The sequence below is a fragment of the Astatotilapia calliptera genome, chromosome 10 (assembly GCF_900246225.1).
Source record: "Astatotilapia calliptera chromosome 10, fAstCal1.2, whole genome shotgun sequence".
NCBI classification, from domain to species: domain Eukaryota; kingdom Metazoa; phylum Chordata; class Actinopteri; order Cichliformes; family Cichlidae; genus Astatotilapia; species Astatotilapia calliptera.
The window spans coordinates 24,129,385-24,141,553 of NC_039311.1; the positions used below are offsets into that span (position 1 = coordinate 24,129,385).

At 38.7% G+C, this 12,169-nt stretch overlaps 2 protein-coding genes across 4 annotated transcripts in view; both read left to right on the top strand.

Moving 5' to 3' along the window:
• sec24a (SEC24 homolog A, COPII coat complex component) overlaps nucleotides 1-1,800 on the top strand; it is a 33,496-nt gene extending 31,696 nt beyond the window's left edge. For all 3 annotated transcript variants that reach the window (XM_026181649.1, XM_026181650.1, XM_026181651.1), the window contains one exon: nucleotides 731-1,800. In XM_026181649.1, coding sequence (XP_026037434.1) covers nucleotides 731-845 — 115 coding nt within the window. In that variant the 3' untranslated portion in view covers nucleotides 846-1,800. The remainder of the gene's footprint in view (nucleotides 1-730) is intronic.
• A 3,258-nt stretch (nucleotides 1,801-5,058) lies between these two features.
• camlg (calcium modulating ligand) lies at nucleotides 5,059-11,474 on the top strand. Its single transcript, XM_026182845.1, has 4 exons — nucleotides 5,059-5,395; nucleotides 6,862-7,304; nucleotides 7,442-7,507; nucleotides 8,980-11,474. Exons 1-4 carry the CDS (start codon nucleotides 5,245-5,247, stop codon nucleotides 9,169-9,171), a joined length of 852 nt encoding a protein of 283 aa, XP_026038630.1. The 5' UTR covers nucleotides 5,059-5,244; the 3' UTR covers nucleotides 9,172-11,474.
• Nucleotides 11,475-12,169: the final 695 nt, after the last annotated feature.

A 12,169-nucleotide genomic window follows, 5' to 3' on the forward strand; every position in this document is an offset into this window, starting at 1 on the left:
TTTAACGCTTATGATACTAACTATAATGTAATGTATAAATCAAGTAAGGCAAGTGGCTTATGAGGGACTGTATTTCCTGTTGAGGCTGATAAGTAAAGACAAAAACTGTAGATGATCTCTTAAACCAATAGACCTTTTTGCTATCTGTGTAACAAGCAAAGAGGATTACAAAGCAGCATCGAAAACCACCTTACAGTAGCTTTGGTGGGCATGGAGTTGCTACCTCTAGTTTGCAGGGCAGATATTGACTACTCACTGAGCAGTTAAGAAACTGAAAAGTGTGGTGCAGACCGCAAACAGAGACCGTTCCCCTCCAGTGTAAAAGTTGCTACTTTTGAAACGTGTTGGTTGTACTGCTGAAGCACAGCTTTTACTTTGAAAGCCCATGGTCTATGTTTCTGGTTTGCGTCACACTTTTTTAACTGGTCAGTAAAAATCAATTTTTCTTTCATGACTATTGATGGGAAAGTCCCAGACGGTCGTCAACAGGCCTCCTAACCCTCCTTTATAGTACAGACTTCATGTTAACAAAATAGTAAAATATAGGCTTTGCAATTGTGCTATGTTGAAGGAAATGCTCTGAAAAACTTTAGCATCTCCTCTTCTTCCCTGTTAAAATGAATGAAAGTATTTTAAATTGCACATCTTTAGTACCTGAATATGTAGGAGCAATCCCAACTCACGTCTTCTCATTGTGTTCTTATTTCCCACCCATTATCATGTGACTCAGGGACGAGAGCCAGCTGAAAGCCAGCTTTATGCAAAACATGATCGAGGACCGAACAGAGTCGGCCCTGTCGTACTACGAGTTCCTCCTTCACCTCCAACAGCAAATCTCCAAATAATCTTCAGTGTGGCTGCGGAGACGAGGGAACATTGAAGCGAACATGTGCGTCAGTGTATGTGTGGGAGTATATATGTATATGGTGTGAGAGTGTGTATGCGTGTGAGTGAGACTACACTCAAGGTCGCTTCTTGGTCCTTCTTCAGCTGTGGTCCACCATATCTCTGAGGGGGGGAAACCCGAGCTGAACTTAACACGAGGCATCAGCCCAATCAAGTCATGTGACGAGGATGTGACAAATAATTGGTTCTGATGCTTATTGGGCACTTTTGAACCCTGCTGAAGAAACAAGAAATCCTGGATGATTATTGTGTCAATGATCGAATGAATCAGTGTTTATTCTCACAGAACAATGCTGTCTAACTGAGGTAGTGCTCAGAAACAGTGCAGGAAAACAGATGTGTGAAGTGTTTGTGTTTGGAAAAAGCACAGTCTTTATTAATAAGAGTCAAACATATATACATACGCTTAAGACTAGTTTATAAGACAGAAAGGAACCGGCAAAAAGACTGTTTTGTTTTTTGGGTGTCACCTGGAGTATTTGTACACACAGCAGCTGAGCTCTAACAACACTCTAATATTGTACCTGAAGGAGAGAGCGTGTGCTTTTTATTTGACAGTCATTATACTTGTGTGTTGAACAAATCTGTAGACTCTGTTGTTTGAAAGCCTGAATTTTAAAGGTGTTTGAAGGCAGATCAGCCTCGTTGCCGTCGCTGCCTCGAATGTTTGGATTTGGCAGCGGAAGGTGGTTTCATCGGTCTGGTCTGTCGCTCATCTTTTCGCTCTTTCTATCTGGATATTCAGAACACCTCTGACGACATTGCTGTTCTGTTTGTTTGTTTCTTTTTCTGATTGTTTAATTTATGAGACTCCCAATCTGATTAAATTCTATAATTGCCTTGTATGGGAACTCACTTTTTATTATTAAAACCTCTGTTTAAATACAGACTCTATATATGAAATATTTTAATATAATAGGATATGGGAAATTCTTTAACACAGACATAACAAAGCCATTGTGATCTTTTAATCATGCTTATTGATACTTGTATATTAAAAGATTGCATTATATAAAGGTAAAGACATGCTGATGATTTTAGTACAAATAAGGTGAAATGACGCTAAGAAAATAAAATGTTGGGACTTTTTAAGTGTAGTTTGTGTTTTGGTGGGTGAACAGTGTTTATTCTGTGAACACAAAGACTACAAAAGACAACATGGACCAAATCAGTCTATATTTCTCTTGAATGCATTTGAATCGAATTTTTTTTTTTTTTTTTTTTTTTGGTTTGGTCTCATTTCATACAGTTTGTAATCTATGTATCATATCAACAAAAATGTATTTAGGAACAGACAAATATGTTTTGGTCTTCATGCACAAGGAAAATTGTTTTTCATAAAAAAATACTGATGAAAATAAAAAGCAGCTTTGTTTTTGTACAGAGTTAACCTGCTGAGGACTGGATGTCAGTCACATGACTACAGCTAAAATAACACCACTCGTGAGTGTGGACAGAGTGGATTAAATCAACAGATGTAATGCCACTGGCTTTTTAGAATGACCTCACCTTTCAACAAGAAATTGAATTAATTTAACACCCCAAAAATAAAGTAGAAAATAATACAAATTTGACTTGACCTGTGACTTCTCTTCTGACTTACATGGACAACATGAAGTCAAAGTCACCTTTATTGTCAATTCTGCCACATGTACAGGACATACAGAGAATAGAAACTACGTTACTCTCAATCCCTAGATAAAATAGCAAATGAACATTTAAATATAAGAGTGATTAAAAAATGCAGGTAAAATAATTAAAAAGTAAAAATTTAAATAAATACAATACAATTTTACATATAACAAGAAAGCTATACAATATAATAGACCTTGTCTTTGAAACTTTAAAATTGGTTGGAGGGTGGGTGGAGGTTTACCTGTTAGTTATTAGCTGTGTCTTGAGTATAAAGTGGATCATCAATATTGGCTTTGCCCCACATCTATACACTGTTCAAAAACAGTAGCAGCACTGATGAATTTCTACCTCTGTATCATCGGTGTTTGTGCGCAGGACCTCAGTCTCAGTACTCATGTTGAAGGAATGTAGACTCATTTTAGGTTTTTTCTCTAATCTGAGAGGCTTCTCTGATTCTTCTTGGCCCACTCTGTGTTCCCTAATTGTACAGGCATTGTAAAAACTAAAGTACACACTCCTTTAATTCTTAGGCTTCATGTAATCAGGATGTAACAAAAAATCATTTTGTCCTTACAGGTTCTAAAATGATTTAAATACAACCTCAGATGAACATCAGCGTGACATGAAATAACTTGAAATAATTATTTTCCATATGACTTCTGGTCCACTCTTCTTTACAATGTTGTTTCAGATTATTGAGGTTTGTGGATATTCACTCCAGTCAGGTGGAGGCCTGGGCTTTGAGGCACTCATTTGGAAATTTGTTCTGGGGTCATGGTTCATGGTCAACTCAATGACAGCAGCCATGACAGTGCCCTGTGGCTGCAGAGCAAGGCCAAATCATCATGCCTGTGCCATCATGCGTTATAGTTGGTATAAGATAATTAAAGGGGAGAAAAGTGACAATTGAGTGAAAATTTATTAACTTATCACCATAAAATATTTGTTTCTTAGCACCAGACTTTTTTTGTTTGTTTTTTGTCAATAAAGAATAAATTCCAGTCAGCCTCTGTCCCCGGCTCAGCAATAGATCCCTCTGCTGTCTCTGCTGGATCTGCTTAGATCCAATCTTCCAAACAGCTCATTATATAGAAATACTTTCTCTCATCTTTACTCTTCAAAACTCAGTTTGTCAATCACAATTTACTTCATATAATTTTGTTTTATCAATTAAATTAATTAAATCATAAACATTAAAAATCAAACTTTCTCTGAGTATTTGCTTAGTCATTCTGACCAAGCACTACAGACCTCAGACAAGCTCTAGGCTGTGTGCCATATTTAGATTCCCTGCTGGTACAATCAACCTCAGCACAAAAGCACACGCACACACCAAATCACAGCAAAAGGTCAGGAGATTAAATATTAAATCAGTTTCATTACTCAGATTTCTCATTCATCATATTACTTAGATGTATACTTTAATTATAACTTTGATACAAATTAAAAACACACATTGATAAGATCTTTTCTAGAACTTTGTTTCATTGTTATCATAAAGGCTGGATGTTAAGACCTTTTACCCTATCTCCAATGTAGTGAGAGGTTAGCCAAGTGGACTTCAATCCCACCTTTCTCTACAGTGCTAGTACTCTATCGTAGAATATTGACGAGTGGACATTTATATTGATATGGTTTTAGTGATATCTGTCTGTCTGTTTTTCAGCATCAGTATGTGCTGTGTTGACATTTGCAATAAGCATTTTTCTCAGACCTTTAATTATATCACTTCATTGCTTTAATATAACCAATGACCAAAAGATGAAACAAATAAAATGATCAAGTTGTTTCATTTCTTCAGTTTTTCCATAGCTCAGTTACAATTATTTAAATCAATATGCCCTGCTTTTATATAATTAACTGAAAAAATTTGTTATTTCAGGTCTGATTTTTTTTGCATCGTTAATGCACTTTTTACTTCAGCTTGAGTAAAGAATACTCCAAACCTAGAGGTTAGAGCTATTTTTCCTATTAACACTACAGACCATTCAGAAATGGATTTTTTTTTTAAAAGGCAGAACTTGTCACTTCCAGCCTCTTGAGGTCTAGAGAAAATCTAAAATTTGGTGCCATTTCGAAAAACAAAAATGAAACTAAAAATGAAATTATCCCGTTTTTTATGCTTTATGCTTTGTTATGCTTATGCTTTGCCACTCAGAACACACTGTTTCCTTAGTGTTTCTTTGTACTTTTATATGCTCGTTAAATGCTAATATTGTTATACAGTTTTATGAAGGCGTATTAGAGCCGATTAAAGGCATAAAGAGGCTGAGGATTTAAACAAACTAAGAACAAATAAATTTATTTACCATAAATTTATATAGTTTTTTTTTTTTTTACCTTTTTCTTGTAAACTTGCCATTTGTTTTTATTTGTTTTAAATATCACCTTTCTCTTTTAAATATATGACCCGTTTTGTTGTAAATTTGCCTTTTTGCAGAATATACCCATCCGGCCCCTTCACTATTATTATTATTTTATTACTATTGACCGTCGCAATCATCGCATATCGTTGACGTAATCTAAAAAAGCCGTGCTGACATCATCACTGTGCGCCACAGTTAAGGCTCGTCGCTCTTTCGTGTTAAGCGTTTAATTCAGTGGTCTGAGGCTTCTGTGTCGTGTACCGTGAGCTACTGAAGCACTAGCTTTATGTACTGTGGGTTGAGTTTGCATTAAAGGGTCATTTACTTAATTATCGACATGGAGTCCGGGGAGGCCAGCGAGGAGAAGACGGGCTCCATGTCGGCGGCACAGAAAAGAGCGGAGATCCGGAGGAAAAGGCTGCTCATGAATTCAGAGGACAGGATGAACAGGATCGTGGGAATCACCAAAAACGAGCCTGAAAATAACGGTAATCGGTAACAAACGATCCTCTGAATTTCTCCTGGGCGTGTCTTTCCTATTGAAACACGCTGTCGTGACAGAGACCCGCCTCATCCTGCGGCTGCAGTTAGGACGTTAGTGCTGTCTTTTAGGACCATAACTTACTATGTAAATAATCGGGCTCACTACAGATATATTAAGTAGAAGAGGAAAATGGCAGCAGCTTGGGATTCAAATCATGCTAAATGTTGTTAGCATTAGCAGGTGGAGATCAGAGGGTGGCTCACAGGCTGCTCAGCTCTGATAAACAGAATAATTAATACACAACAATACAGCAGTGTAGATAGAAGGTACCTCAGCCAACCTGTCTTATTGCACACAGGCTTTAAGACACCTGCAGAGAAGCTGCAGTAGTCAGTACATAAGAAAACAAAAAGTACATATATGCCAAGCATATCTCTTGTAACAAATATCTAGTCATTTGGAACCAGAAAGCACAGGAGTGAGTGACAAGGTAAAAGCTGCAGTTGGTTTTTGGCTGTGACTTTTATATATCCTTTATTTATCAGGGTAAAAAGTGTCATTGACATGAAGAATAGAGAGATATGGCCAAAAGGGGGCTGAAATTGCAACAAATAATTATTGAGATATTTTAAGTGGCCAAAAATGACTGTATTTATTATAATGTAGGTACAATAAGCAAAGATATTATACATTGAAAATGCATAGAAAAATCAGAAGTGGCAGACAATCACTCTATGGCACAACACCAACAGTACTGTCTATGATGTCATTCCCTTTCTTTGGCGACACATCATAGTTATCATGTTTCAAAAAGTGATCGAAGCGACCATCATCATCAGTCACTGTTCTCTTCTTAATTGACTTCTTCAAGCCCTCTTCTTCAGTGTGGCCATATCTACCAAGCCCAGGTCCTCCTCCATCATCATGAGTGCCCTCGCTGAAGTTATCTTACTCTAAATATCCAAAATCAATCTTCCCAGACTTGAATGTGTTGAAATTCTCAATTCTGTGGAACATACTATGAGTTTTGACAAGTCCTGATTGTTTTTGCTCAGACCTCTCTGTTCTCACTCACTCCTGTGCTCTTGAACACTGTGAGGCAAAAAATTATGCTGACATTAACTTCCCAGTTTAACTTAAACAACACAGACAAGCTGGAACTCATCAGTGTCTTCACGCCATCAGACCCAGCAAAAAAAAAAACTTAATGGAAACTTACTGGTACTACAATCTGTTATCCATATTATGCTGTCTCTGAACTGAAGTAAAACCATAGTCCCCTGTACAAAATCTAAACTGCTTGCAATTTGTTTATAAAGATAATTAATTAATTTGTTAAATCCTTTTGAATTAAAGCTAAAACTGCAGTTACATCACACCTGGATTTGGGGTTTTTTGGGACGGGGGGGTGACCAATCATTTTAGCACTAGCTAATGTCATATTATTGATTATTGTCTTCTCATTGTCAGGAGCGTCGCGGCGTCCTGCAGAACCCCGGTTCCATCTGCCTCTAGAGCCATGGTCCACTGCCTCATCTTCTCCGAGACCGTCTCCAGGGATTGGCAGTCACTCCCACAGCTCCACCCCGGAGAGGAGAGGCTCACCCCTGCCAGAGCTCTCCAGTGAGCCACCCGGAGGATCCTCAGAAGATGATATCGGAGGAGTCCGGCGGAGGCCGAGGGGCGAGCGGCCGTCAGATGATGTCAGTGGCTCTCCTCGTCCAGGCTTTCTCTCTGCATCCTACTTTTCTCGTTTTGATGATGCCATGAAGCTTCGGGGTCAGCTGGCCAATGAAAAGCCGGCCGAGGATGGAAGGTCGGACTCAGAGGAGTTTGATCCCTTCAGGGTCTTCAGGCTCATCGGCAGCGTCCTCCTTGCTGTTTTTGTCAGGGTTTTTGTCTGCAAGTATCTGGTGAGCCTTTGGTTTTTAACACAGACTTGTTAGTGCACTAGTAAGGAGTTCATTTTTACATTTTATGCCAGTATCAGTACCAAATATGTATTTATTTATTTGTTTGTTAATGCTACATTTATCTTGTTTTATTTTAGTCAATATTTGCTCCATTTTTGACACTTGAACTGGCCTACATGGGGTTGTCCAAATACTTTCCAAAGGTGAGTTTTTATTTTTTTAAGACTCTCGTCACTCTGCATGCACACATTGTGCATGCAGAGCGGACAGCACTACGAATAATATTTTAGTTTTGTTTTTCTCTGTATAAATAGAAAATCAAATACAATGACCTATTGCAGTTGTTCCGATGTAGTTGTGCTGTGTCTGACAGCCCAGTCTTTTTAGCTACAATCTTCTCAACCAACGCCAAGTTCATACAAAGTACAATAAAAACTATTTGCTAATAAGGAAAAGACAAATACCTGTTCAACAACTAGACAGATTAAAACAACCTGCTGAAACCGAGCATCAGAAAATCTGGGAATGAAAGATGATTCAAATGTAACATAGCATGGTTTCTGGTGCCAGTTAGGCAGTCTGAGTATTTCAGAAACTGATCTACTAAGATTTCCCCAGACAATCATATCTTGGGTTTACAGAGAATGGTTGAAAAAAGAGAAAATATCTTATGATCAGCAATTCTCTGTGAGAAAAATCCATGTTGAGGGTTTGACTCAAAGAACTTGTTAAAACTAAGGTATACAGAAGAGCACCTTTAAATGCAAAATACCCTGAACCTTGAAGCAGATGGGCTATAGCAGCAGAAGACCACACCGGGTGCTTCTTCTGTCAGCTAAGAAAGGGAAACTGAGGCTACAGCTCATACAGGGTCTCAAAAATTGGACAATAGAAGTTTGGAAAAATGCTGCCTGTTCCAATGAGTCTGAATTTCTGCTGTGTCATTCAGATAGTAGGGTCAGATTTTGGTGTACTGTTGCCGACCATGCCCATCCCATTATGACTACAGTATACCCATCTTCTTGAACTGCTTTCATGAGCATGACGTTGAGTTCACTGTACTCATTTATGATGTGGTGGAATTGGAGATCTGCATAATGGATGTTCAGCTAACAAATCCACAGCGACTGTGTGGTGCTTTAATGTCAGTATGGTCCAAAATATGTGAGGAATATTTCCAGGAGCATTTTGAATTTATGCCACAGAGGGTCCAGTGATATTTTAAAACATGGACATAGCCACCGTGACATCACCCACTAGTTTTGGACTCATTTTGAAGGCTCAGGGTTTAATTTTAACAGCTGCTGTTCTTGTTTTTAAATAAGAAGTGATCATATTTGGAAAAGCTGGTGGATTGTTAAGTCATCACCAGAAGAATAGATGGAGAGGTCCAGTTCAGTGACTCCACTTAATTTACAACCAAAGCAGGTTGTAAACATGTTTCTTTCTGCTGCAAAGCTGGACATTTTAACATGGGAGTCTATGGGGATTGACTTGCTCTTTGAGCCAGCCTCAAGTGGCCACTGAAGGAACTTTTGGCACAAATTTCTAATAGAGTTTTAGTTTTTGAACATTTTAATCTTGATTTATTTAGTGCAAAAATAGATTGATTAATAATGAGAAGTAAGCACATATATTTGCATATAATGTGCTTTGGGTTCTCCTGTTTCTGCAGGTAGAGAAGAAGACCCAGACCACTGTGCTAACTGCTGCCCTGTTACTGTCCGGCATCCCTGCCGAGGTCATCAATCGCTCCATGGACACCTACAGGAGGATGGGTGACGTCTTCGCTGACCTCTGTGTCTACTTCTTCACCTTCATCCTCTCGCATGAGATACTGCTCTTCATTGGCTCAGAGACTCCCTGATAGGTTACAAGGACCTCTGTAAACCCCCACCCCTCCTTTTTTGCTGTCCCCTCCCATCTGTCATAGCAACATAGGCATGCTCATTTGCACCCTTAGGTGCTTGTTTATCATTGACAGTCTGGAGGTGAACCCCTGCTGCCTTATGATCAGGCCCGCACACGCCAGCTGGACGAGTGCTCGTCATTTGAGCTCTTCGGGATTTCACTAACGCTAAAGCTACGCCCAACCACAAAGTTCGGTGTTTGTTACAGACTTCCAGGTTAATATTTCTCTGAACAGAAGCTGTGAAACCTGTGTTACCTGTGTGTAAAGAATGTACTGCCATTTATTGCGCCGAAGGATATTTATTAGTACGGAAAATGGGAAGTATCACGCCGAGGATTGGATTACTGTACAGTCATCAGTCTGACATCCCAGTGGGCAGCCACAGATTGCATTTAACTTATGAAGGGGAAACACTGGAGACTCCTCAAAGGCTGGGTCATAATTCAAAATCTGACACCTAATAGGAACAATTGTTTGCTGAACAAGATGTTGAGTCAGAACGCTTTGAATTATCGCCAAGCCTGTGAGTCATTCTGCGGAGTAATAACCTCCAAAGTTGAGGTTAGTCTGAGCAGGGTGTCATATTTTCAGCCAGATTCCTCAGCAGGGTTCTAACTCTTCTGTAAAACCAAAATCTGCTGTCAAACCGATGAAAACTGCTGGAGAATTTTGGAGGTAGCTAGTCTACAACACTATAGTACGGTAATCTTTTTGTCAACTTAGGGCATCGCACAGGGTCAACTCACTTTCAGTTCATGCCACTCAAATCAAACGCAGAACACTGCTGGCCTTTTAGGTTGAAGTGCTTCATTTGTACATTGTGAAAGTGACGTTGGTACAACCTTGCAAGGAAAGATTGGAGAAGTTTCTTGATCCGTTACAATTGACAGTATGAATGACATTGACAGAAGCAGCAGTTTTCTGTTCTTTCTCATACGGTACATAAACACCCCTGCTGATTGCAGTGTCCACACCAGAGCTGTAGACGAGATAGAGACGTGACAGCTGTGTCACAGATCGTAGCATAGCAGCCCAGTAGAAAAATCTCCCGCAAACAAAAGTGTGAGAAACGTTTAACTCGAGCAGCGTTGGAAAAATACTCGCCCTGAGATTAATGACAAGATTCAGAAATTTGCTTTCTGACTTTTATTCTCAGGTTTATTAATTCAGCTTTTTTGTGAATACTGTGATTAATCTCAGAGATCTCACAGTTACGTTGCTTCTCTCTGAGTGGAGAGGTTCGGATGACCTCCGACACTGCTGCACAGCCTATTTAAAACAAATAATAAGAAGGAGAGAAAGAGGCCAGCAGTTAGACATCGTTTAACCACACTAATAATCTGTTGTAGAAAGAGCCGTATCAAACATTTCTGTCCATCAGAATGAGCTGGCTTAAAAAGACGGAGATCTTAGAGGTAGAAGAGGCCGGGAAGAACAAAACTACTCTGGTATAAATGGAATGAGGAAGAATGACAGAATTTCTGGATTGCCTCAAACTGTGAGCTTCTTTGATTTTTCTACAAAACAAACTTTTACATAGATGGCCCTCCAACCTTCAGTTAGAGATTTTAAAGATAGTCGAGTGTTGAGGACCTTCCCATTTCTGAGGGATTTTCTTTTCCTCATAGCACTGCTTTAAAAATCACATTTTCTCTGATCTTTGGGAAGGGTCCACTTACGTTACAAACAATTTCCTTCTTTGTTTACGTCTGATGAAGAGTTTAGCCCTTGTATGTTTTGTGTACTTTATTAAGCTCGGTGAGCTTAAAACCGCGGTGAACTTTATACACGCTGAGAGTGTTTTGGGGGGTTTTACTAGAAAGTGCTGTCACTGCAGTTTTGTGTGAGGCAGTGGGACTTCGTATGCTTATTTGTGTTGAGTAATTCTGGTGACATATCCTGCTTTGCTTTGTTCAAGCCTCTCTCATACATACTTGCATAAATATACAGTATGCTCTCTCTACTTCTGTGCTGTCCTTGTTTCATATTTGTAATTTTAACCTGATTAATTTATGAATGTGAATATTTTTTCCATGTGAATGACTTGGTGTAATTTATCCTACAACTTGTCTGACCTACTTGATTGTTTTTTGATAAGGTAAATTTGCAGATACTGTTTTTAATGGCTCTTGCGGTATCTTACATATTTGAACGTGAGTAACAAATGTAGTGTTGATGTGATGTAAACAGTCTCTGCTCCAAAAGATGAATGAGCAACCGAACAATTCATACCAAATAAATACTACTTGTGTGACTCACCTTTTTTTTTTTTTTTTTTTTGGCAGTCAGTTATTAAGCCACACTTTGAAAAAGCCTTAATTTGAAAGACCAAGGGAACTGAAATGACTAAATTTAGGTTATTAAAAATATGTATCTAATCTAATCAGCCAATCACAGGGCAGTAACTAAATGCCTGTATAGCCATGTAAGCATGGTCAAGCATGTTTGGTTTGGCAGCGTTTTAGACAGGATGTAACCCTAAAGGGTATTTGTGTCTGTAGCTGGAATCAAACCAACAAACTCTTGCACAATTGAAAGTGTAGGGTCAGAATTTGATGTTAACAACATGAAAGCATGGATCCATTCTGCCTTCAACAGCTCACGCTCCTCTGGTTGTAATGGTGTAGTATTTAATAGGGGCCTGGTAAGTTTGGTTAGATTTTTTTCCCTAAATACATGAAGTCATTTAAAAACTGCATTTTGTATTTACTTGGGTTATCTTTGAGTAAAACTTATTGGAGTTATTTGATCTGCTGTTATACGTCTTGTCTTTACGGTTACTACTCTTCTTTTACTTTACTATTCATGGTTCATATTGAAATTTAACCAATCTTCTGGCAAATATTTGCTACGTTGAACATTTTGCATTTAGATTCACCCCAGTAGTGACAAAAAGCTGCCATTGGAGGATTTTTTTTAAAAAGTATTTTTTTTTTTCAAATCCAGTGCGATC